At 37.7% G+C, this 26821-nt stretch overlaps 5 protein-coding genes across 5 annotated transcripts; 2 read left to right on the top strand and 3 right to left on the bottom strand.

Annotated features, from left to right (window-relative positions):
- Positions 1-5153: 5153 nt before the first annotated feature.
- Positions 5154-8169, top strand: GCK72_013467 (uncharacterized protein; the record flags this gene model as incomplete). The annotated part of the gene is made up of 8 exons (XM_003093586.2): positions 5154-5290; positions 5502-5676; positions 6134-6471; positions 6522-6618; positions 7000-7086; positions 7588-7724; positions 7845-7992; positions 8128-8169. The coding sequence occupies 8 exons, from the start codon at positions 5154-5156 to the stop codon at positions 8167-8169; spliced, it is 1161 nt and encodes a 386-aa protein (XP_003093634.2).
- A 5002-nt stretch (positions 8170-13171) lies between these two features.
- Positions 13172-14152, bottom strand: GCK72_013466 (uncharacterized protein; the record flags this gene model as incomplete). The annotated part of the gene is made up of 2 exons (XM_003093585.2): positions 13172-14053; positions 14132-14152. 2 exons carry the CDS (start codon positions 14150-14152, stop codon positions 13172-13174), a joined length of 903 nt encoding a protein of 300 aa, XP_003093633.1.
- A 302-nt stretch (positions 14153-14454) lies between these two features.
- On the top strand, positions 14455-16591 carry GCK72_013465 (uncharacterized protein; the record flags this gene model as incomplete). Its single annotated transcript, XM_053729861.1, has 7 exons — positions 14455-14541; positions 14597-14671; positions 14932-15105; positions 15284-15379; positions 15705-16003; positions 16283-16444; positions 16492-16591. The coding sequence occupies 7 exons, from the start codon at positions 14455-14457 to the stop codon at positions 16589-16591; spliced, it is 993 nt and encodes a 330-aa protein (XP_053584633.1).
- Positions 16592-16747: 156 nt separating this feature from the next.
- GCK72_013464 (uncharacterized protein) lies at positions 16748-19512 on the bottom strand (the record flags this gene model as incomplete). Its single annotated transcript, XM_003093575.2, has 10 exons — positions 16748-16882; positions 16926-16998; positions 17335-17664; positions 17740-17970; positions 18085-18284; positions 18327-18453; positions 18641-18744; positions 18840-18984; positions 19193-19346; positions 19434-19512. The coding sequence occupies 10 exons, from the start codon at positions 19510-19512 to the stop codon at positions 16748-16750; spliced, it is 1578 nt and encodes a 525-aa protein (XP_003093623.2).
- A 961-nt stretch (positions 19513-20473) lies between these two features.
- Positions 20474-26157, bottom strand: GCK72_013463 (uncharacterized protein; the record flags this gene model as incomplete). Its single annotated transcript, XM_053729860.1, has 18 exons — positions 20474-20616; positions 20737-20975; positions 21275-21437; positions 21705-21910; positions 21958-22084; positions 22180-22504; positions 22671-22751; positions 22800-22903; positions 23154-23294; positions 23388-23497; positions 23542-23617; positions 23729-23869; positions 23940-24113; positions 24211-24468; positions 24723-24875; positions 24969-25122; positions 25290-25525; positions 26118-26157. The coding sequence occupies 18 exons, from the start codon at positions 26155-26157 to the stop codon at positions 20474-20476; spliced, it is 2871 nt and encodes a 956-aa protein (XP_053584632.1).
- Positions 26158-26821: the final 664 nt, after the last annotated feature.

The raw sequence follows: 26821 nt of genomic DNA, 5'->3' as shown, positions 1-26821 counted from the left end.
GTTTTATTTGTAAAAGAAAAACGATTTGCAGACGATCCCGGTTTTTTTTCTGTTTCGGATGGTTTTTAAATTCAGTTTTTTTGAAATTAGTATATTCTTTCTGTCATTCTCAAAGTACATTTTTGGCTGTAGTAGTTTTAGATTTGAAATATCCAATTTCTAGAACCACTATATCGACAAAACTTTCGAAATTATATATGCTAACGAGTTTCGAGCTTTGTGAAAAAGACAATTTAATATTTTTGGAGCTGTACAGTTTCAAAACTAAGACCGAAACATTTTGACTGTTACAAATACTTAGTGAAACAGAACTTTCCTCTCGAAAAGTCCAGTGTTATACAGCTTTATTGTTGCTCTGGAAAGTTATCTGCATCACTCTTTCATAGTGACTTCCTATTCCGAAACTTCATGATCTTTTCGATAAAAGTCACGGATAAAAGCAGCGTGGTATTTAGTAAATAATCCTCATAATCTTCCCTCTTGAAATCTACAACTCATTTCAAAAGTCACTGTTTTCTTCCCCAGTCCTTTTTCCTATTCTTTCCAGAAATCTCCACCTCTGACCTTAGAAATTTTTGATCTTACGTTTCCACTCTCCCTTCGTTTTTTCGTCAGTTGTTACCTGATATCCTTCTGTCTAGATTGTCATGAAAGAATAATAACAAGGTGGTTGGTTATGTCTTACATATTTCTTTTTTCTTCCTTCTTCCTCTTTTATTTTCAACTCATCATTCCAATTTCTTCATCTTTATTCTCTCAGGGGCTTCTTTGCTTTCTTTCAGAGCACAACTTTGCAAGGAATCACGTATTTTTTGTTAAGTCTGTTGATGGTCGAAATTTCAGAAAATTGATATCTATCGTTTCTTTTTTCTTGTTGAAATTCAAGATCCGAAGTGAAATATAAAATATTTGTTTCACATTTTCTATATCTTTCTGCAACAATCCATAGTTGATTGTTTCGAGAACCGCAGTTTTTTGAGAGGCATTTTGCAAACTGAATAGATGCATAATTTGTCTCGTGATAAATAACTCTTTTTGATTCTTTTGAAATTTCGCTTTTGGGTGGGTTGGCCAGTATTCAATTCTTGATTTGTTGCTGTTTGATTTTGATCTTTTTTTATGAGAATTTTTAAGATCCCCGAAGCTTTTGGATGATGAATTGTTCTGTTTCGATGATTTGTCTTGTCTGAGACAGTTGTTGGTGAAAAATGATGAAGACTCTTATCTGACTTTTCAGTGGAAATTTGAGTAATTCGTTACTTGTTAGGGAGTTTTAAAGTTTTACTGTTACGAAAAATATACGTTTCTGTTCAAAGTTTCAATCAGGAATGCGACTATGGATATTTCTACTTTTCATTTAAGATACCGTATTATTACCAAAGTTCTTGAAACATTGAAGCTAGGTAATTTGACACTTTTATATTGAACTGATGAATCCGAAACAATTGTGATCGGTGTCATTTGAGATAGACGTAACATTTTTGAAGACACTTCTAACGGAGCTTAAGCCAGGTACACGCTGATCCTGGACTATGAGCTAAAAAGTCTCAAAACTATCGGTTGAGATCATTAGTTGTTTTTTCCCAATAGTGAACATAAACTTCCAAGTTAAACCACCTGATCCTTCAAAAAATTAAATCAAGCCTCTTTAAAAAGTTTTTTTCTCCAAATTCCGCATTCAAATGTCAGATGCATTTTGATTTCCACCTGTTCACAACTTTTCTCTCCCCCACTGAAGGTGTTCAGAAACTTCTTTTTATGTGACACATTACCTTCCTTTATTTTTCTCTTCCTCTTTCCTAACTCAATTTTATTATTTATAATATTATCTTATCTCAAATAGACGGGAAAAGTCACACCCCCACAACAACAAGAAAGGTAAAGCTATTTATAAGAGGTCCTCTCCGTCAAAAAGTCCCCAAATTTCCGGTTTTCACACGAATTGAAATGAAGGTGAATTGAATGAAAATGCCAACCAATTATCTTCAACTTTTTCTCCTCTTGCTCTTGCTCCGAGCTATATCCAGTCGTTATTTTGGAAGAGCTCACTGAGCTTTTGGGGTGGAAGGGTCTCACAAGTAGAGGAGGAAGGTATAAGTCCCTCGAGACAACAAAAAACAATAGAGAAATAAATAATAGTGTTTGTGGTAATTAAGTGAATTGAGAAGTGGTAGAGCACTCTCTCTCTTCTCATTTCTTTTTTCTCCATTCCATGATTAACCTTTCTCTTCCTTTTTTCTTCCCGTTTTCACTGTAGTTTGACCTAGTTTTAATCGTTATTTCAAAAGGGTGTGGGAACTCAATTCAGTCTGGAAAATGTGGAAATGAATTGTCGGTAAGAGCGAATCCCACGCCCGTTTGCGTTAGGACAGCTATACACAGTTGCAACGTGGACCCTATTCCCCTGGGTCATCAGAATCCAGCCGACTCCTAAATATAGTTTTTCTGTTCTTCAATACCTTCATTAAGTTGCCTTTCTGTTCGTTCCACGAAATTGCCGATTCCCATCGCTGAGAACACTTTGTGCTGTAAAAGTGCATTTCCATTTTAGTTTTTTGCTCAGAAGTCTTTCGATCCTTCATCCTGTATCCGTGTTGTTTCTCGGGTTTTCAGTTCATCTGAACCGGGAACTTCCTCTTTTTTCGGAAATATTTTAAAGAAAAAAGGAAGCCCTCAGCGAAGTCTGGTAGTTGAGACAATTTGAACTCTGAGAAGCGATGATGTTGCCCGCCTGAATTTCGATCATTCGGTTGTAGAGCTTCCCTTTTTTTGGAAAAATTAGAGATTGAGCGAACTTTGCCAAAGCAGAGGAGTTATGAAAATTTTTGAATAGGATTGAGATTTCTTTTATTTTTATTTTTGAGAGTTTTTGGGAATTCTTCCAGGAATGCGTATTGTTTATGAAGAAATACTCCCAGAGTGTTGTGAAAAAGTAAAGTTAAGTGGTTTTTCTAATTGACATACGGGACTTTTCCTGAAAGATAACCTGCAAAATATATCGTCTGGTAGGAGAGAACTCATATCTCATGCAGAAACATTAGTCTGAAAACGTATCAGAGTGAGCTGGCTCCGAAATTTCAAACCAGCCTAACTGCAATATTAGCCAGTGTCGTCTTGATATATAATTTCGTGGCTCTGTTTAATTAGAGATCAACTTCCTATTTTATATAATAATTTCTCGAAATAACAGCTCATTGAGAAAAAACTGTGACTTCAATTTTTCACTGATTCAGTAAATTTCCAAATATTACAGATAGTTAGTTGCTTCGTCTTCTCTAATAATTATGTTAAGATAAAGTTTACTTTTTTTAGATTAACATGCACCCTCTGTTTACGTTTCCAATTGCATACTAACTTCACATCGAAATTTGTTCCAGATCTTCAATTTCTAATAATATTCTCCGTTTTCCTGAAACCTGCCTTCCAACCCGATTCTCTAGAATCAACCCGTCACCTTCCATGAAAAGCTTCTCCCGAATAATCTCTTATTATTTATATTTTTTCTTCCCATTTCCACAAAAGTTTCCAAGAATCAACAAAATGTTTTTCTTTTCGTCGAAATTTCAAAAATCCGGAAGATTTCTAGAACATCAACTCTCACTCTCCCTCTCTCTCTCGACACCTCATTAGGCTTCTCCCGGTAGAAATTTAATTTATGATGTCTTAAATCAAGAGAAAAGTCTGGTTTGGAAGAGAAATAATAAAAATTGAAAACAAGAAAAATAAGTTTCGATTCTGTTTGATCTTCTTGTTTTTATGGACCAACTTTAGGTGCTCTTTGAGTTTCTCGTTTGGACGTTTTATTCTTTTTTAAAAGGTGAAGAACACTTATTTTCTCAAAAAGATGCAGTTCCATGGTCTAGACTCCTAAACCTATTAAAATGAGTTCTGAAAATTTATTTTCTGTTTAGAATTTGGAGTTTTTTGGATTCATCAACGAAACGTTTACCAACATTCTTTTTCTGTGGTTTTAACTCAAAGACTATTCGAAACAGAAATTCTTTTAAAAACAATTAATTTTTGCAACTGTGACTGAAAATAGTTGAAATCTACACTCCGCCCCAATTACAAAAATGTAGAATCAAAATTTTCTTTGAGACCGGACTATGTTCCAAAAATCATCTCCTAAAATTCGAGGACACAGGGTCCAGTGAACAGTTTTCAAATATTCTAGTTTACTAAACAGTTATTTTCAGTGTCGCAGAAAAAAAAATACGGTTGCGAAAAGTCGCTAAATTTTGATGTTTTCTATTTATGCTAATTCACCATCATTTTTGTTTTGAAAACTTGCTCTACCGTCTGCCGGCGGATTGTTTCATACATCAGCAATAGGTAGATGTCTAGTCATCACTCAAAGTAATTCAGTAACCCATCAGGAACTAATTCCATAAATAAAGGGCAATCCCCCGTTGTCTTCCCCTTTTCTTTCTCATTCTCAACTCATAGTTTCATCAATTTCTCTCCTTAAATTTCTTATTCTCATTCCGCTTGAACTCTTCAATCAACCATTTTTTCTCCTCTTTTCACCTTCATTCGTCATCAATTGACTTCCCCTTTTAAACCTACTCTCAAATGTATAGAAATAGGAACCCTAGACATTTATTCTCACCCCCGCCTCGAAATCCGTTTTTCATTTTTTATTTCAAAAGCTCAAAAAGAATGAATTCGATTAGCTGAACACCTGGTCACCTCCAGAAAATCTTTCAATTCAATCTAATGTTTCAGAAACCGTGATCTCTTTTTTCTCTTCTTTTTCATTCTGGGAAACTTAAAGATTCTCTTCTTTTTCTTAAATCTTATAGACAATTTCAAAATGAAAAGAAGGATTCCAATTATTTATCCTTTCCTGTTCTTCATTTCTTTGATAATAAAAAAGAAGGCGGAGTCTTCTTAATTGAGCTCTTCGTTACCCTCCTCGGACTCAATAATTGCTCTCAGAGAGAATCGACCACACCCAATCCACATCATCTTTCGTCCATCATAATATGACCACGTGCCACGTCATCTAATTAGATGGGAGACGATATTGGACTTGGCTTTTCGACCTTTTGACCTATTCTCACTTTCAGTAGTGTTTCATTGTGTTTTCGTACTCCAAAATAGTTGAAAACAATTTTCCTGTCTTCATTTTATTCCAAATTTCCAATTTACAGATGAACAACGAGACAGTATGCGATCGATTTATAGACAAACACCCGGATATGACAAACGAGCCGAGTGTATTGGTCACCTTCTCACTCCTCTATCTACATATTTTTCTACTTGGAATTCTAGGAAATTCGGCTGTTCTGTAAGTTTTTCTTTGTATGTTTCAGTTTAAAAACCAGTGAACAAGGATTATCGACTTTGATTTATAATGAATTTTAAAACAAGATCCTGAAACCGTATTTCTTGAATATCCTACCTCGTTTCATTTTTTTCGATTTCTAACAAACAGTTAACAAACATAAACTTTTCAACAAAAGTTTACATTCTGTATTGATTTTAAAAACCTATTTCAGATACCTAACTATGAAACATCGTCAACTACAAACCGTCCAAAATATATTTATTCTCAATTTATGTGCTTCGAACGTGTTGATGTGTCTGACGAGTCTTCCGATCACATTCATCACCAACGTCTACAAACAATGGTTCTTCTCATCGCCAGTTTGTAAACTCATTCCGTTAGTTCAGGTAAGAACATCTGAACCTAGCGCTCGAAATGGGACGTCCCACTTTTTTCCAAGAATTTTGGAAAACTGTCAGTTTTTGTCGGAGAATAGTTAAACTTTCACAGAATCTGAAGACATAGCTGTGGACGCGATTCCCAAAGTTTCAAAAATATACGTTTATTTTTTAACCGTTTTATGACAATCCTTGACGCGCGGGACGGGGACGCGGGACGTCCCAACTCGTCCCATTTCGAGCGCTATCTGAACCGATCAAGTTAGTTATGTTGAGAGTTGAAATTATGTATCTGAACATTCTGAAACAGTAGTTGGAGAAAACGCATGGGAACTTTTTATTTTAACGAATTCTGAATTTTTCTGTTTTAACTACCTTATATGAATTAGATTCCGTCATCGGGTTTTGATTGTTCTGTTGTGTTGGGATATGTGAATCAACAATTTTAAAAATTCTTTTCTTTCAGGGAGCATCCATCTTCGTCTCCACATTCTCCCTCTCTGCCATCGCCCTCGACCGCTACAATCTCGTCGTCCGACCCCACAAACAGAAGTTGAGTTCTCGAAGTGCAATGATGATTGCTCTCCTCATCTGGGTGATCAGTGTAGTTGTCTGCATGCCATATGGATGGTATATGGATGTTGAGAGAATAAGTGGACTCTGTGGAGAGTACTGTTCGGAGCATTGGCCGTTGGCTGAAGTCAGAAAAGGATACACATTTCTAGTGTTGATCACTCAGTTCTTGTTCCCTTTCGCAACGATGGCCTTCTGTTATTATAATATTTTCTCGAGATTGAGACAAAGGTAAATTCAAGTCAATTAAATACCTGAATCTGAAATTTTTAAATTTCCAGAGTTGAGACAAAACTGAAGAAATTGTCTGAACGATCACAGCTTCTGGAGAATAGTACAACTTGTGGAACCACAAATCATATCGTTAGTATCAATGCGGTAAGTGTAGAATGGTGTAGTCACCAATAATCGAAAAGTTGAACAATGCTTGTCAGGATAATATGAAACTGAAAAGATTAGAAAAAATAATTTCAGAAAGTCACACTGATAATCAAGGTAACGTTTCACTTCTAAAAATGAAACTTCTCATCGTGTTTTTTTTTCTCAAATTGTTCAGTGATAGTAAAAGTCAAAATGTAAAATTTCTACTTATAGATGTATTCTACTTCTTCAGTAAAAATCTAATACAGTTTCAATCATTCATCTTCTCAATAATATCAAATGTAAAATAATCCTGTTGTGGTTTTTTGAAACTTCAATCGTACTTGTCTAGTCTTAACTTTTACTTTTTCAACACTTTTCCAAGGTGTTTATTTTCAGGAAGCCGTTCAAAATGGTCTAGAGAATAAGCAGAGATTAGCAGTTCTTGCACAACAAAGGAGGACAACTACCATCTTGTCATGCATGGTAAGTTGGTGGAAAATTTAATTGAAAGGAATAACCGATCAAACAGTTTGAACAATTCTAAATTCTTAGTTTAAATTTAAAAGTTTCCACTTTTTCAAAGCCCTTTTTGAGTAGAAACCAAATAAGCTAAATGAAAAGTGTTGGTTTATGACTCCAGAAGTTTACGCATTCTCGGTTGAATATTTCTTCGGAAAGAATCTTACCTCTTTTTTTTTCAAAAGCTATCAGAAGTGATTTGATTTCCTTATTACTAACTATCACTTTATAGACAGAAACTACATTTTTTGTTATATGATCTAAAATATTTCCGCTGTATCAATATCATTTCATATCTAGCGAAAATATCCAAATGCACTACCTTTGCATATGACTGTCCCTTCTACTAAATATCTTGAATTCTCTCTCATCTTCCCCGTACATTTCTCAAAACACCTCACCCCAGGGGACTCTCTCCTTCTTCAGATTTCTTCCCACTGATAACCTTTTCTTCATTTTTTGCAGGTCCTTCTCTTCGCTTTCACATGGCTTCCCCATAATGTTGTCACTTTGATGATCGAGTACGACGCTTTCTTTTTCCATTCGGATGAATCAGAAACCAGTACAGATAACACGTATATCGTTTCGATGACTGCTCATTTGTAAGTTCATAATTATAAAGTAAACAGTTTCAAAACAAACACTTATTGCTTCTGACCTACTATAGAATGCTGCGTTGAAGAATCACGTACTAACTCTTAATCCTCCCAATTTGATTTCAGAATATCAATGCTGACCAACGTGACCAACCCATTTCTCTACGCTTGGCTCAATCCAGTCTTCAAAGAAATGCTCATTAAAACGATCCGAGGTGGAAACAAGTCCCCAAAACCATCAGACATCAAACAGGCGCAGACATCTTTCATTCGAGTGAGTCTCTTTTTCTTCTTTTCTTTTTTTTCGATTTGCCCATAAATCTCAATTCAGGAGAACCAAAACTGTACATAATTACAGTATTCTCTTATTTAATGATACCCATTTATAACTGTTTTTCTCTTCTTCCAGATGCCGAATAGTGGTGCGCCCAGTCAATCTTCCTACCTGTGATCGTCCAATTCTCCTTTTCCGAATTCTTCTCAAATTCCCAAATTTTCAAAGATCTCATCCATATCATTTGCCTCTTTTGACTTTCTTTGCCAAACCAAAATCGGTATTTTTTTGAAATGAGTTTATTTCCTTCTCAATTTCTTAGATTTTTCTTCTAGCCAATGTTCCGGTTTACAACGGTTTCTCTCCACTTTTTCTGTGTAATTATGATGAAAATAAATTGTTTTTGCTTCTGAAAATAAAATGAACTTGTCCGAAATTTAATAAAAACAATTATTTTTCATATTTCTCAGAGAATAGTACTGAACAAGGACACAAAGTTTTTGTTTTCCAAAACAGTGATTTTCCGTGCATCAGGGTTTTGTAATTTATTTGTTACTAGTTCTCCTATTTCCCGTTCGTTGGAGCTCAGTTGTAAAAACTGTGTCGTAATATAATATATTTGACATAAATTGATCACAGCATCTCATTCTGAGTTTACACCTAGCAAGAAAAAACTTTCATTCTTCAAAATAAGAAGATCATGAAACAGTGGAAGAATACGGAGAAATCTCCGATATGGATTAATATTTGAATAAACTGATTGAATCTTATTATAGAACTTTTAAGTTTTGAAATTTGAATGTACCGATTTTTTCTAGGAACACTGATCTAAAGGATAGTATTTGAAAATAATTATTCTCTGGGTAAGTTATACGCAAAACTTACTGTTTCATGGCGTAATTAAGTGAATCAAGACATAAAGTTATCAGCTGTCAGTCATCTCTCTTGTCTAACATTACCCAAATCGTCAACATATTCGTAATGAGGTTGCAAATTGCAAGGTACCATGTGCCCTGAAGCATCCTATCGCTCAAGTGCCGTTCTATTATAGATTCTCGGCTTTTGTTAGACGTAACTATTGTCAATGTATATTTTTCTTGATTTCTCAAATCGCGGAAACCACACAAACTCCAAAACTCAAAGAAGAATCAAACCAAGTAAATAGAAAACAAGTAGTATTTTTTGGTGTTCCGGGAAAAAGAAGATCCGGAAAGAACCATCTCTCAATTGTATAGCGACTTCTTCGTATTCTGAATAGAAATCTCAGAAGTTTTTTAGTCTCCTCTTCTTCTTCTTTCTCCAAACTCTCTATACACAATTCAATTTATCATCTCATATAATGCAGTGGTGTCAGAAGATTCATGGAATAACTTTGATTCTCTCTACTCCTAAATCAGATTCCGCCCACTTTTTCCCACCACAGACTAGTTCATTGTCTCTGCGTCTCTTCATCCCACACACTATTTCTCCTCTTGAAATATGAAATCTCAATTGAGGATCTACCCTCTATTCCCTCACTTCTTCCATTTTGCTTCCAGGGCAATCATTCTTCTCTCCTCCTTCTTTCCTTCCGAGAGATTTGTGTCGCCTCTTTGACACTGATTCCGTCGGGACATTCTCTCCCACTTTTTGGAGCTCCCGAATATTTTGTCGTTTGAATTTGTAGAAATAAGAGAGGGGGAGGGCACCAGAAATGGGAAAGAAAAGATGAATGAATATGTATTTTTTGGGACGAAGAGCTCTACAAGTTGCCTCCCAAATTGCAAGTCGCCACGCTCTCTTTGTGTCCCCAACCACTTTTTTCTCTTCATTCTGGAACAATTCATTGTCCACTTTTTTGTTTGTTTGTTGGCTTTTTTATTCTAAAATCTTTTGACCTCCGGGAGGTTATTTAGGTTTTTATGCAAGTTGTTTCCATGTGACTTTCAAAAAAAAAACTTCCCGTTTCAAATGATCGGTTTACTATCAGTTTTCTTGAAGCTACAGTAGATGACAATCCAAATTACTAAGAACCGGGAAGAGGTCCAAAATTATAATTTACTTTTCCAGGCTAACGCAAATCCTCACCATCCTGAGATTTCCGGAAAAATTGCTATGAAACGACCAAATGGCCATCTATTTATTAAAAACGAATGGTCTCTTTTCAAACCTTTCAGTTTAGTTCCAGATCTATCATACCTGGATTACATATTTTCTTTCCAATTTCAAATACTTGATTTGCATTAAACTTCTACAACACTTTCCTGTGAAAACGTTCTCTGAACCAGAAAAATATTCGAATAAAGAAACCACCGAGAAGAAAAAAGTTCCGACCACGGCAGGACTCGAACCTGCAATCCCCAGATTCGAAGTCTGGTGCCTTATCCATTAGGCCACGCGGCCACATTTGACCTACAATCGAAGAGACAAACTCCCTATAGAATGTGGGCAATCAATACTGTTCTCATGCGAGAAAAACCGGTGATAAAATTCATGTAAAACCTTGTTTTCCTTTAGACCATCTGACTCCGCTTAGACCCATTTTTCAAACTGACAGAAGCCCATAAACCTATAATTTGTTCCTCCAACTCCCCTTTTCTTTCAGTTCTTCTTCATATCCAAGTCAACCCAATTTCCTTTTCCTTCCTCTTTTTTCTTTTCATTTCATAATCCATTCAAGTTCAGCTCAACTCAATCCATTTGATCTATCCTCGCTTCTTCATGGTATATGTCCTTCTTCCCTCTTCTTCATCTTCTTCTTCTCCACATTTCTCTGCACCCAATTGACACGTCATCACCGTCATTATTCCCGTGTCCGACAAGATGTCAATGCTATTCGGATAACGAGCAGAACCAACAAGTTCATCTCATTTGCAAGTGGGAACAGGTAATTGGATGGGGAGACAGTGACTATTTACTAGCTGATGCAATTATCAATTTGTGTTCGCGTGGGTGCACAAGTAACAGTATACAAGTACATGCTATATTGGTAGAATAAAAAATTAGTTTGGGGAGTAGCAAATGGAATCAAAAGCTGCAGTCTAGTCAACGAAAAAATACAAATTTATAGAGTTGCTGAAAATTCAAAATACTAGAAAAAATTGTTCAGGGTCCAAGAAATGGAAGTTGAACTAACTACCCCAAAACAAACCTTCCGAAATAATTCTCTATTTGAAACATTGACTCTTCTCAAAAAGGGTTAACCATACGGTATTCACAATTTCTCTCCACTGAAATCATTTTGTCAACGTTTTTATTTTTATTTTCTCGGTGGAACGGAGCTGTAAAAACCGTTTCGTGCAAATAGTCTCACTACAGTTTCCTTCCACACCTCTTCTACTCATAGTTACCCACACATTACACTAAGTTTCCAGCTCAACGCCACAACTCTTCAATTGGCTCGCCCGGATCTCGTTCGTACTCTCACCATAAAATGCCCATATCATTCTCCGAAAATCTCGACTCCGCCTCATTCATTGTTTCAAGGATTCCGGAATCTGGATCGACTTGAACTGGATAGATGTCTAATTGATGTAGTTCCAGATGGCCTTTTTGCGGTGAGAACACTTTTCTACAAGTTTGAGAGCGAAAATTTGAAAATTCTGAAACAGAAAATTAATGATTCCAGGGTCTCGGCCAACTCTACTCTCTGATTCTGAAAAATGCCAACATCACCGACTTTCCCCGAGAAATATTTGCCCATTGTCCCAACCTGATGACGCTGGATTTGTCTGGAAATCGATTAAGGATTGAACCTTATTCATTGAGATCTCTACAGTAAGCAAATCTGTGAATACAATTTTCAAGAATCGAATTCTTTCAGCAACTTGATTCATTTGGATTTGAGTGATAATGACATTGGATTTCTGACGAATACACTGATATCTTTGACGAAGTTGAAAGTGATAACGATGAATAATAACAAGATTACAAACATCGATTTTAGGAGGTAATGAAATGAAACTATTATTGCATCTCATGAAACCCAATTTTCAATAGAATCTTGAAACTGAGAAAAGTTTATTTTTATTTCAGATTCCCCGAAAACCTAACCGATTTATCCATCCGTCATAATCTCGTCTCAACTATCCACTACGTCCCAGCCAGTGCCAGAAACCTAAAACGACTCGACTTATCAGGAAATCGTCTTGAATTCGTGGCAGGTCTGTCAACAGGAGCTGTGAATGTTCTACCTGCAGAATTGAAACATGCGGATTTGTCGAATAATCGGTTGAACTACCTTCATGAATTCGCCTTTGAGCATCTTCCGAATTTGATACTTTTGGATTTGAAGTGAGTTTTTTGTTAATAACTAGAGGAAAAATCTAAACGATTTTCTAGAAACAACAGTTTAAAAGAAGTGAAGGCGTCGAGTTTCCGAGGTTCAAAGTACCAGATGAAACTATTTTTATCTGCGAATCCGTTACTGTGTCATTGTAATCATAAATGGTTGATGGATGCTGAATCGAAGGTATGAGATAAGTAGATGGATAGAGCTCCCAAATGTTTACAAGTTTTCAGAACATATCAATCGGAGATCTTCAAGCAATCGAATGCTCTAACATTCTGAAACCAGAGAAGACTATGTCATTAGCCTTGGCTCATTCGAGAAATCAACTTCTCTGTAAATATGCTAATGTGAGTATGTTCTCCGGACTTAAACCCATCACTCTAACTTCTCGCATCAATAAATGTTTGCTATCTGAAACAGTAATTTTCAGATGTGTGAAGCAGACTGTGAATGCTGTCAAAAGAAGGATTGTGAGTGTCGATTCGAGTGTCCACCGACTTGTAGATGCTTGAGATCTGCTGATGTTTCGAGTGTTAGAGTGAGTTACAATTCAATCGTACAAAAACACGGTACTGGCTGATCTGGTTTAGTCGATCAGAAATGAGACTTTTGAAACGGGAAATTTCATGGAGTGAGATTCGGAGGGAGATTTTAGCAGACTTATTTTAGCAGAGTTTTAGAACGTAATCATTCACGATCATCACAAAATGTGTGATTCTTTTATAAATTTTTGACATTTGCTCCTACTTTACCGCCATCACTAAAAAACAACAGTGTTTCTCTCTTTTTCAAACTTGTGAGATGATAATTTCTTTTCTGTTTTTGAAAGATCCGATCGCAAGGAATAGTAACGAAAAGAAATGTTGCATGCTAAAATCTTTATAAAAAATGGAAGACACGATAAGAAATCTAGCGTCTTGATCCGTCCTCGAAGAAGACTCCTCCATCGATGGCGCAGTACTTTGGACAGATTCCCTTCTCTCCTGGAGTTCCATCGGCTCCTGGAACTCCTGGTTGTCCTGGAGCTCCATCTTGTCCTGGCTCTCCTGCTCCTCCACGTGGTCCTGGTTGTCCTGGTGCTCCTGGAGCTCCGTCCTTGCCCTTGAGTCCAGCGACTCCACGTGGTCCACGTGGTCCAGCACGTCCTGGCTGTCCTGGTTGTCCTGGTTTTGGCTCGTCGGAGTGTCCTGGTGGTCCTTGTGGTCCTTGTGGTCCTGGCTTTCCTGGATGTCCATTTGGTCCGTGTGGTCCTGGTTGTCCTGGTTGTCCTGGTCCTCCGTTTGGTCCATCGTGTCCGGGGGCTCCTGGTGGTCCCTCTGCTCCTGGCTTTCCTGGTGCTCCTGGAGCTCCTGGTGGTCCTGGTGGGCAAGCTGGGCATGGTGGTGGAGTCAATGGCTCACATGGTGATTGTGGTGGCTTTCCTGGATGTCCTGGGGCTCCTGGTGCTCCTGGGCGTCCTGGAGTTCCTGGGCGTCCGGCTGCTCCGACTGGTCCAGCGGCTCCTGGCAAGCAACATCCATCGCAAGATCCGGCCTCTTGAGCTGGTGCGTCTTGAACGGCAACATCGTATCCGGCCTGACGGGCGGTACGGTTGATCCTCCCGGGAAGAGCAGGCATGGCGACGGCGGTAGCGTAGACGGTGTTGACGGTGTCACGGCAGTGACGGAGCTCCGAATGCATTTGGGAACGGAGGTTGCTCACGTAGGAGTAGACGAGTGGAAGAGTGATGCAGACGGAAAGAATTCCGACGGCTGAGAGGGAGACAGCAGCATAGCCGATGAGGCGGTAGGCCTAAAGTTGTTGAAAACTTAGAAATTTCAAAATCGTTCAATGAATTATCGAAAAAACAAAACATTTCGAAAAATTTACCTTGATTTTGTTGTCCTCCATTTTTTGAGATGATCAAATGTGGATGATGTCTTCTTCTTGCCTTAACGTCCCTTTTATACTGTCAATTTTCTCTTGATCACAAACTTTTTTTGGAATTTCTCTGCGTCTCCCCCTAAACGTACACTATTTCCACTGGATCTCTGTTGTTAAGGACAGAAGAAACGGGCGGTTTCAATTTACTTTACACTTTCGGTTTTTTCTTGGATGATAAGGAAAAGAAGAGAAGAGAAACGAAGTAAACAGAGAAAAGAAGAAGGAATGATGGAACTAATTGAATTGGTTTTCAGACATCTCAAAACATAATGGTTTGTGACAAATTGAGATGGGATAAGCTTGGAAAACTACCGTCTCCATTGACACAATTGCATATGAATCAGACGGATTGGAAGGTTTTTGAAGTGGGGTGAAGCGGAGAGGAGCCGAGACTAATTGATGGACTTTCAGGCTGAAAACTTGAAGAAGTTGAGCAATTTGAGAGCATTGAAAATTACGAATAGCAAAATGACATCGAAGGAAATGGTGAGTGGTCGCAGAGAAAAAAAATGCAGAAAAAAAACTCGGTTTCCCAATTTCGTGAAAGCTTTTAATTATTTATGGAAAAACATTAGGTCGCCGTTATGAAATAATCACTTTTCATCACTCTCTGTATCCAAATAACTTGAACCTAAACCATGTTTCAATTTCATAATTTAAGCTTCACTCCACAGTTAAAGCCCAATACACGGTTTAATAATGGTTCCCATCACATTCCTTTGACTGATACTTCCTGTTTTTTCCAGGAAAAACTGTCTGATCTTGCAAATCTAACCCATCTGGAAATCACATCATCTGCCATCACCTATATCCCTGATTCCATTTCCAAACTGCCATCTCTCACACATCTATATCTTTCCGACAACCCACTGGATCAACTTCCAGCCACGTCACTGACTCATTTGGACAATTTGAAGAAGGTTGGTCAATTTTGAAAGAGGAAGTTCGCAACTTCATTTTGAAAACTAGTTTTGTTGTTCCAAGTTGATAAGAAAGAGAAGAAGAACAGAGGTTTTTTGTGGTAATCGATGTGTGATTCGTCCAACTTTCAGTTTCATTTGAGAAAGCGAATGATAATAAAAGAGAAGAAAAGTTCAGATACGATTGGGTGGAAACTTCAGTCGATTCGCATGTGATTGTGAATCACCGTCCGATTTGCAGAGATGGTTGATGAAGAGAACGAATCGAGCGAAGGTAAGACATTTTGGTTTAGCGGTGGTGAACGGAAAAGTTTAAAATTTTTTTTCTAAAAAAAAACTGGAGAGGAAGACAGACTGTCAGTAAATTTGTTTTTAATTTACAACAAGGCATTGAAACAGTTATTGTGACATATGAGCTGTCGATGTGAATATAAGAAGACGTTTTTTTTTTTGAAAATATAATAATCATGGCAAAAAACTATACTGATATACTAAATTCTCTATTTAATTATGCGAGGGAACTGAAAAATTGTCCAATCGTTCTAATATCTAAAAAATTCAAGATGAAACATCATTGAAAAAGTAATCACCTGATTTAGATTGACGACATCGATGACCTGAATTGTGATCTGAATGGTCATGGAACAGTTTGGATGTTGGAAGCTCTTCCCGGAACGAATGAAAGTGTTTGCCTGGATCCAACAGAAGAAACGAAGCAATGGATGACATTTGTGGAGAATGCACAGAAAGGAATCATGGAAAGAGTGTATACATCAACACAGTCAACAACTGAAAAGGAGAAGAAAACTATGGAAATGACGACTACACCGAGGAAAAGTATTCTGGAGACGTTGGATGAGTTAGAAGGAGTAAAGACGACGGATAAAATGAGCACGAAGTTAGTTTCCTGTCACAGCAACTCAAGAACTAGCAAAACTATAAAATAAGAAGCTATACCAATATTTTGAAACGGGAAAAATTTTGATATTGACTGAAATTTCTGGAAACGAGAGTTGTCACTAGATTTTAATGAAACTGTAAATACAACTGGACGACATTGAAGACTCGTATCTCTTGTAGTTTTACAAAATCCTGAATCTACTCCAAGCGTGGAAACAATGTCTGTTCTTTGCTAAAAAAAATTAATTGTGTTTCTGAAACTGAATACTTATTTCAGACTCCGTTCCACAACCACTGCTATCACAACAACTTCCCGATATCGAAAAAAATACAAAGACTACGATGATGAGCCTCACAAGTTTGTGAATGTCCTCATCTTCTTACTCTTTTTATGTGTTATCATTTTGATTATTTCTATTGGAGTCACAGTTTATTTGAAGTAAGAATTTCGTAACATCTATAATTCCAATTCTATCGATGTTTCAGATTTTGGCATCCGGAAGAGTTACTGTTAAAACGGCGAAAAAAAGAAAGGATTCAACCGGAAATTCCTCGAGAAGAAGAACCACTTCAGCATTTAGATTGAGAGCTTTTTCAGATTTTTCTTAGATTTTTTAGATGATTTCACGGGTTTTCATTTTTCTTTCGAATAAATGATTCATAGATAGCTTCTCATTGTTTTTAAATAAATTTTTATACCCGAAAATTAGAAAAAAAGGTCTTAAGCATCAAATACTTATTGTCAAGCAAGAGACTGTTGCTGACTTCTTGGTACACTATGATTTTCTTTCGTTTCCGGGAGAATCGTCGTCAGAATTGTGCAAATGAAGGCGCACAATGCGTAGAATAAGTAGTGGAGTCCTGGGAAGAAGATGTCCTGAATGTGAAGATTATATGAATTCTATGAGGTAGGTGCATACCATCGCTGGGACATGGGGAGCAACAACTGCTCCAAGGTTAGAAATAGTGGCACATGTGCCGAGGCAAATGCTTCTGAAAATGAAACAAGTGAGCATCAAGTGAGCTAAGACAATGAAAAATTTAAATATATTTGTTTTTACATAAATTTTGAAACAGTTTGTTGGTTGAATCTGCAAAATTCATTTTGCAGGTTCGACTAATTGACCACTTCTATAATTATTTGCAGTCAGCTTTGAGAGCACTCGACCGATATTTTTTTTTCTGTTAAAGTAAAATCTATTTCTAACATTTCCAGCCTTGTTTGAAGTTCTGTTCAGATATGGGGAAACTTTTCTGTTTCATTGTCCCCGTAAGAGCGTACCTGACGTCGAATAAATAATTAGTTCCATATTTTTCTAACTTTCTCACCTGCAATTAGTTGGAAACAGTTCCGCTCCATAAACAAAGCACAACATGAATGCAGAAGCGACTGCGAACTTTGCAATCAACCAGATGATTAAGAAGATTTCCGGATCAGCTTCGTGATCAAACAAGTACATCGAAAGAAGAGAGAAAGCGAGAATCAGATGGCAAACCATCACAGATGGCTTTCTTCCCAACCAATCAATTGCGGCAGGAATCAAAAAATACGAAGGGATTTCAACGAGACCCGAGAAGATATAAGAAAGATGCATGTTATGAGAACCAACACCAGTGGAAGATAGGGAAAGGGCACTGTAGATCATAAGATCGATGATCCTGGAATAATTTTTTATTTATACAAGACAATTTACAAGTCTACCAGCTCTTCGATAGTAGTCAACTCCTACTTACCACAAAAATGATTCGACTGCAGTGTAAGTCATCATCAATTTCGACTGTAATACAATCTTTAGAGTCTGTAACAACGACTTATTGTCATCCTCTCGACTCGACATATCCACAATTTGATCTGCATCATAATCGATTTCTTCGTTTCCAACTCTTTCAGCCATCTCTATCCATTTCACCAAATCATCTCGTTTCCTCTTGGCAACGAGAAATGAGAAACTCTCGGGGAGAGTGCTAAAACAAGAGTTATTGTTTGGATGATACACATAAAATACCGTTTCTAGATAGCAGTAACTAAAACAAATTTTCTGAAACAGCGATGAGAAAGCTTCTCTCCCCCCAACTCACAAAAGCATCAAAATTCCAAAAAGAACGCATGGAATAGATGTTGCTAATTGAACATATCGCCACGTTGAAAAATAAATAGCAAGTGGAGACACAGAACAGTATCCAATGACCCAACATAATCCGAATAGAACCGAAGCGTAACCGTGTCCAGAGAACGAGATACTCTCACAACACATCACCCAGTTGATCATTGTCAGGGCCTGGAAAACACAGTTTATGATGTTTCTGATTGGAAGCGTTACCGTAAAGCAACTGCCTTGGAAGAATCGTCCAACGAGCATGAGCTCAAATGAAGGAGCATAAGCTGCTCCTATTCCAGATAGTCCAGAGATGAAGAGACTAGTGATAAGTACGGGTCTCCGACCAATTCTGCAATTAATTGATTTTAATTCAGTGATTGGCTGACCCCCTTGAGCAACAAAAGTGGAAGTAAAGCCGCCAACAGAAGTATTGCAAAAACTTCCAGATGGTGCTTATCAGTTACCGAAAACAGTTTAATTTTTAAATTTTTATATTTGACGATTAAAAAAAACTGTCCTTGTAGCCTCCCACTCACCTGTCTGCAGCAACTGCATAAATCTGTCCGAGAACTCCGTTTCCCAAAAAGAAAACTGAACTCGTCATCTCTCCAGGATCTATCAGAGTTTTTGTGATGTTGAACTGAAAAATGTGTTACCGTTTCAACATGATTACTAGTTCTTATTCAATTCCTCAAAATCAATGATATTCAGCTATCACATGTATTTCCTACTCACCTCATTCTGTACAGTCACAAACGAGCAATTATCGAGTGTACACGGAGAAGAGGGAGCCATATAACTGGGTGACATTGTTGGCATTACAGACAACAACCAGAGGAATGCCATCGAGAATGTAATGAAGAGAGGGTATGGATGCCATCTGAAAAGTTTGAATTTCATAGTAACCCTCGGCTGTAAATCGTTGTGAATGAATTCTTTCTGGATATAATATGAAATTGAAACAGAAAAAAGACGGCGCCTAGTTTGAGTAAAGGTCAATTGTCAACGAATGCTACTGACTGAACAACTGGCCCCCCACGAGTTTTCCAGTAACAAAACACAAATCACTGAACTTGATGTCAACTCACATTCCAATTTGATCCAACAAGTCCTCAGCAGTCAACGCAACTTTCACAGATGACGTCATGTTTGATGACTGTGCCAGCTTTTTCGTCTTGAGTGCTTTCTCGATCGTTCTAGCCAGAAGTTCCTCATCGGATAGTTTTCCAGATGATCCTTTCTCTGTAGTTAATGAAGGTGAAGAAGAATTAACACTATCCGTTTGTATCCTAATTCACAAAAAGCTGAAACACGTTTTCAGCAACTCACTAATCGAAATGTCCCCATGCTCCTCATCTTCCAATAAAACATCGGTAACAAGTGAATTTGGAAGAGAAAGAGAAACCATTTTGCAAGTTATATGTAGTGACAAAATGGGAAAGTTAGAAGTATATCAGTGTTCTATTTTATAGTACAGTTCCAGTTTTCGGTCGAATATTCAAATTCTCAATACAAAATACGGTCGGCAGAAGGATGAGAATTCGAGCGAATAGATAGTCGACAAAAAGAAAACGGAAGCAAGAGAGAGAGACAGTTGAATTCTCCCCGCTCAACACCACTTTTTTCTCTCCTTTTTTCAAGATTTGTGTCACATAGACGGTATGTATGATGGGGCATGATGGCTGCCAATTATCTATCATCCCACTCAATTTTTTCGCGCTCTTTTTGGTGTCATGTCATGACGTTTTGATCTTTGCGAAAGGAATTGGGGAAAAATAGAGAATGTTGAAAATAAGGGGAAACGAGAGGAGTATAGAGTGAGTCAGATGGATAGAACTGATTTTCGAAAATATCATACCAAAGAGTCAAGTTACAAAAATTTTTGTATGAAACTTTATAGTGGCTTCGAAACAGGAACTCAGATGTAACTTTCTGTGAAAATACCAGTTGAATTACGGAGCAGTACCGAGCAGTCAAAATTTTGGAACAAATTAAATTTGAAAACTCGTCTGGAATTCGTCACTACCAGATTCCCAGTTATACAATCTCAGTCCTTTTCAAACCTAGTTGAAACCTTAACTCTTATTAATAAAACGGTTCCCAACTCACCACATCTGGGTAGCTCTAAATTCATAATCGTGAATCGAATAGTTTAGTGGACAGGAGTTGTCACCTTCTCATGCCTCTCTCCACAGAAACAAGTTCCAAATGAAGATAATCCCGATCTGCGTCAAAAAAGGGAACAGGTGAGAGGTCAAATCGTTTATCCACATACAACTTATGAAAAAGGGACAGAGAGGTGAATTTGAGGGAGAACGGAGAGAAAAATAAATAGGATTTGATGGGAAAGAGATGAAGAGAAAGAGAATCTAAAAAGAGTATTTTGAGACGGATATTTCAATGATCGCTTCGTTGAATGCGAGAATTACGCCGGTCCTTGATTTCGTGTGAATATTTACTTTTATTGTTTCGACAGTTGGGCCACGAATTGGTCTCACCAATTGGACAATTCCTGTAATAAAAGGATTTGCATGGTTCTAGGTACTTTTCAACTGTTTCACAACTTTAACAAATTGATTGAGATTTTTAAGTAGCGATTCGTTGATTGCTTCTATTTCTGCAACCAACTCACCAATATTCTTGTCCTGTACAATTTGGAAATGTCTCTTTCCGACATAATCCAAACTATAATCCACTGAAAATGGTACTCCCATATGAGTGACAATTTTCGAGACTTCAATCGGAGTGGTGATTGTTTTCAATGAAGGAACTGCACGGAATTGATAGAGAACTTCACGAGTATGATTGCCGAGGCATTCGGTATCATCTGTGGAGCACACTTTGATGCACGAGTAACCATCGGCAATGTGGCTGTAATTGGTTGTAAAAGTTTGGAAATAGGCGAGGAACAATTGCGGGAGATTCAACTCTGGTTAAATTGAATCAGTGAAACAGAAATTGAACGATAACTTCAACACAAAACATTACATAACAGAACTTCATATTTTCAAATCACATTTATTAGTTCATTCTGAGATCGTCACAGCAAATATCCAAACAAAAACAAAAAATCATGCCATCACCCATTTTATCGAATCTTCTTAATTGGCTGATGCACCGTATTATGTCTTTTGTGAGCAGCCACGTCGACAATCAAGTTGGCTGCATACGTGTTGAAACTCTTTCCTTTTTTACTCATTCGGAGCAGTAACTGGAGTTTTACAGTCTGTGGTCCATCGAGACTATCACGAAGTGTCACGACGGCACTGTTACGTTTTTCTCCTTTTTGGAGTAAAAAGTTGGCACGGATTGCTGGAAGGACACCGGGTGCGTCTGGAATCGGATAGGTTAGTGTTAGTTGTAAAAGCTTGAATTTTAGTAGCGGAACATTTTTCTTATTACAAGATTACAACCTATTGAAACAGAAAAAAATTCAGATTTGGATAAAGCGAACTTGTGAAAGCCTCGCCGTTCTTATTTTTGAGAACTCAGTTTTTATTTTTTCATCCAAAACTTTTCATAGAAAACCATGTTTCTCCAGTATCATTTAAAGCAACACGGTTATCGTTTTTGCTAACGTGAAATCTGCTTTTCTCTTACCAACAATCGTCGTCTTCAACTGTAACTCAAAAGCCACTTCAGTATCCGGATGATTCGGAGCCGACACTTTGAATAATGTGATAGCTGGACGATGAGAGGATATCGGGACGGCACGAGCCAAAGAAATAAACTGATATGTTAGGAACAAGGGAACTTTTGAACACTCTTCAGGCAAACCACATGCTGATGGAACACGGTTACAACGACTGCAAACTTGGTTAGAAGAAAAAAGTTAGAGGAAAAGAAAACTAACTTTTTGTTGAGTGAGTCATGAATATAGTTGGTTGGGCAATCGATCGAATGACACTTGAATGATCCGAGAGTGTTGACACATACTTTGTCGGAACCAGAACATTCTCCCATTGCACATTCATCCACATCTGGAAAAAATTAGAATTCTTTTTAGCCACTTTTATTGAACAAAAAAAGTTGTGATCTAATTCAGAAACATGTGAAACAGAAATATGTAACTCACCAACACAAGTTCTTCCATCTGGCTGAATCTTATATCCAGGTGGACATTGACACAAATAAGATCCCTTTGTGTTAATACATCCTCCCATACACAAATCATTTCCAGATCCAGCCCAAATGGAGCACTCATCAATATCTTCACACTTGGTTCCATCAGGCCCAAGAGCGAATCCACGATCACAAATACATTGGTAACTCCCTGGAATATTGACACATTTCTGTTCACATGTGGCGATTCCCGTGGTGCATTCATTGACGTCTTCGCAACGACGACCATCTGCAGCCAATTGGAAACCAGGTTTGCATTTGCATTCGAACGATCCAATCTGGAAAACAAAGGAAGAAGTGAATCTTAGTATACCTTAATCACTGAAATCGCTTTGTTGAAACAGACAACGCAATAAGAAAATATTTTTGAAATGTATCTATATGCAAAAGAAGTCAATCCTTTCCAATTTGTTTTTCCTGCTAAATCAAAGAAAGAGAACTCACCGTATTGATACATTCTGCAGACAGATCACAAACATGCCCTGCAAACTTGATGCATTCGTCAATATCCTCACATCGTTTTTTCTGAATAACAAAATAATTTGTGAGTCAATTAAGTGTCGAATCACTTACAGCATCATTGAACTCATATCCAGATCCACATTTACACTTGTAAGTTCCAGGGAGATTGATGCATTCCATTGAACCACAAACTCCTTGTTGACATTCGTTTACGTCTGGAATTCATGGAATAACATTTATCTGTGGTGAATTATCGGTGAAGGAAAAACATACCCACGAATTGGAACGGAGTACCAAAATAATTTTGAAAGTTTTAAATTTGTCAAATGAGCAATACAGTATAAATTTTGAAATGAGAAAAATGGCAAAAACACATATTTTCATATTCCTTTATCCCCGTTTCTAGTTTATCATTTTAATTTCTAAATATTAATACACCCCGTTGTCATTCCTTGTAACACTCACCCTCACAGAATCCAGTAGCATCATTGACTTCATATCCATGTGCACAGAGATTTCCTTTCTGTTGGCATCTGAATGATCCAGGTGTATTCACACATTCCTCTCCCGCTCCGCAGTTGTGTCCGGTCACGCATTCATCGATATCTGAAATAAAAGTACAGTTTCAAGAACCCCATAGTTTGAGAAGCGTTGATTTTTATTATTGTATCATTTTTCCGAATATCTCGTGTCACCCACCATTACACATTCCATTCTTTGGATAGTATCCGTTAGGACATGTAATCGAAGTGCATTCCCCGGTCATCGGATTCTGAAGTTCACCGTCTCCACATTTCTTTGGGTCACATCTAAAATCCCAATTCATATCTCTGAATCATTAATTCTCAAAAACCTGTAGCTTCCTTGAGTATTTCGACATTGATACAATGCTCCACAGTCGTGAGATCCCAGATTACATTCGTCAACATCTGGAAAAATGAGATGATCTTGGGAACAAGTATGAATTGAATAAGATTAGATCTTCACAATATGAAACAGTGTTTCAAAGTTAGTTTCCAAATGTTAAATAAAAATCAAACCACGGCACTGTTCAGTCGAAGAGTCCATAGCATATCCAGTTCCACAAGAGAGTGTTCGGATGCATTTGAAGCTTCCCGGAGTGTTCAGACATCGTTGGGATTCTAGACAGTCGTCCATCAATGTGGCACACTCATCGATGTCTGGAGTTAGTATTTGGTTAGTAAATTACAGAAGTCAGAGAATTGGAATTGAAAATGAAAACCTTCACACTGTGAATTAGAATCACTCCAATAGTATCCTCGATTACAGACGCATGTTCCATCTCCACGATTGTTGTCAGGGGAAGGGAGACAGTGTTGGTGAGGGTGAAAGCAGGGGTGGTGGAGGGAGCATTCTGGAGGGAGAGGGAGACAAATGATTGAATGAAGACTAAAGCTTTTGGGACTATAAGATGTTAGTCAGACTTTGTATCAGGAACTCTTGAAGCGGTAAATTAATTTCAGTTCACAGAGCATTTCAACAATTCATTTTTCTATCTTACCAACACAATGTCCATGTTGATAAAGCCATCCCATTGGACATCCGAATTCAGTGTTCGCTTGCGATGCTTCTCTATATTCTCCAGCACGAGAATATGGGTCATCTCGCATTCTTCGTGGCGCATTTCCGACTCGATTCGCTCGGTGGCGATGTGGAACCAGACGAGTGATTCTCCGTTGACAGATGTAGGCACCGATTGTATTCACACAATCTTCGGTTGAGGAACATGGGGATGGACGGGTTGTACATTCATTACGGTCTGAAATAGGAGCACAGAAGGTGATAGGGGGGGGGGGAATGGAGAAGCAGAGATAACAGGAGTATGTCATAAGGATTTTGGGAGATACGGATTCAGTCTGGAGCTCAGAAGGAAAAGCAAGAGAAGAAGGGTAGGATATCTGAATATACAAAGGAATGACCAGAAGATTTTCCCGTTTCAAACCATTATCAAATAATTGTTTTAAAAAAAATCTACGCTACCCAAGTTATAGGAAAATCGCTTATCAAACTAACCAATGCAAGCCATTCCATCCGGTGCCAAATCGTATCCAGCTCTACAACTGCATTCAACTTTTTCGCCTCCTCTGTCATGACACAAATGCTCACATTTCGCTGTGGAGCAACGGTCTCCTAGATGCAATACGTGTGGATCGTTGAGAGGGCGGCCTGTGGAAAAAACATTTACTGTTTCGACTTGATGTCTTTTAGGTTTCAGTTATTTGAATATAATAGGCAGAACATACACGGTTTCAAACTCACCAGTAATAATTTCAGAAGCATGAGTAATCTCGAAATCTCCATTACAGCACTTGTTGAAACTTCTCAAACATCCGGCAGAGAATCCTGCTGGGGCGATGCATGCCTCGTTTCGACTCAGAAGATCTTTTGCAAGAAGACAGCAGTCACAACATTCCTGATGAAAATACCATTTAGCACTCAGGATATAACGAGTTGTGGAAACTACACAGGTCCAAAAAGGCAATGAGAAACAGATTTTTTTAGTTTTACATCTAATTTGTGATCAGCTATTATTGGATACAAAAACCAAATCATCCCTTATGAACTTTTCGAAACACTAACTTTTTTCAATCCTCCTCCCAGAATATTGATATTACTGGGACAACTTTCTTCCTCCTTTGCAATATCTGTTCCGGAATCACATGCATTATCCAATAAACTTCTGAGACAACAAATCGAAGCAGCTCTCTGGCAAGTCATACTTGTTCCTTCACTTTTGATACTTGAACATGTGTTTGAGTTCTTGAAATGACGAGTTCCGCCGGCACAACATCTCGTTAATTCGTTCGCAATGGTGTCTGGAAATAAAGTGATTTTCGGTTTCAGTGAAAACGTATAAGAGGGATGAACAGATAGAGCTCAGTAACCATTGTGTTCCCGATAATTTATGACAAAAAAGGAATCCCTGTGAGCTATTTTTAAAAAATGAGTTTTCCATCATCTTCAAAATGATGATGATTCATTCCTGCCAGAAGTGAGTATACGGAATACGCTGAACTAGAATTTCAGACATTATTGCCAATGAAAAGTACAATTTTGTAGTGCAAAAGGAGCAACATTACTTTTCTCCCGTTGGTATACGAAAAACATTTGAAACATTAATTTCTACTTTTAAAATTTAATTAACTCAAGCCTTAACACTCAATTGTGTATTTTGATAGGTTCTCAGAAGTTTTGACTGTAAACCTAACCGGTGACGAAACGAAAGATACAATAAGCTCGAGAGCTGTTCTGATAGAATGAATACTAAAATTTTCAGACATTTCCAGAAAGCGTAGTGTCTGCATTTGCCGAGTTTGAGACTGGGATATCCAAATTATTGGAGTTTTTAATGAAGATTTTAAGAGCTTTAAATTCTTTTATCCAACACGATTCCTCCAGTTCACTTACCTGTTACCACCACTGCTAGAAACAAAAATAATAGTCGCATCGCAATTTGGAGTGACCCTGGTATACTGGGTATCTGAAACAAAGCTCATAGAAAAGGGAAACAAAAAGTTGCGATTTTGAACGGAAGTGGCACGAAATAATACGAAGAAGAAGATGCGTAGGATCCCTTGAAAGACAGAAGGTCACATGTGGTGGATCGTGTTTCCTACACTCGGAAAGTAGTGTTTTATCACTGAAAACCCAAATTTTCAGAAAAGAATAAAAAGAGAAGAATAGGGGGAAAGAAAGAGTTCTCATAAAAACAAATGAAACAATCGAAGGGTGTGATAAGACGATTTGGTGTGCGAAAAGAAAAAGAAAACTCGTGAAAATTGAAAGATAAGAAACCCCCCGAGAATCGTTACGCAATGGACTGGGTGATTATAAAAATAATAATAGCACAATACGATACTATTTTTGTCTTTTCTCTCAAAAACTCCTATTTTTCCATTCTTCCCCCTATTCTCTTCCCTGAATTCGTACCGCCCATTTGTCTGTGTCTCTCGTTCTCTCTATGTTTTGTGTCCTAACCTAAGCTTATATTATTAATATTATTGTGATGTAAATGTGTATACAACACCCAATTTCATTTCATTCTCCCCCCGTACATGAGACGGATAATAGAGCTACTAATTAAGTGAGACAATTTCAAATGGAAACGGGAA

Source organism: Caenorhabditis remanei, chromosome IV (genome assembly GCF_010183535.1).
Source record: "Caenorhabditis remanei strain PX506 chromosome IV, whole genome shotgun sequence".
NCBI classification, from domain to species: Eukaryota; Metazoa; Nematoda; class Chromadorea; order Rhabditida; family Rhabditidae; genus Caenorhabditis; species Caenorhabditis remanei.
This window is presented reverse-complemented; position numbering and strand designations above follow the sequence as displayed.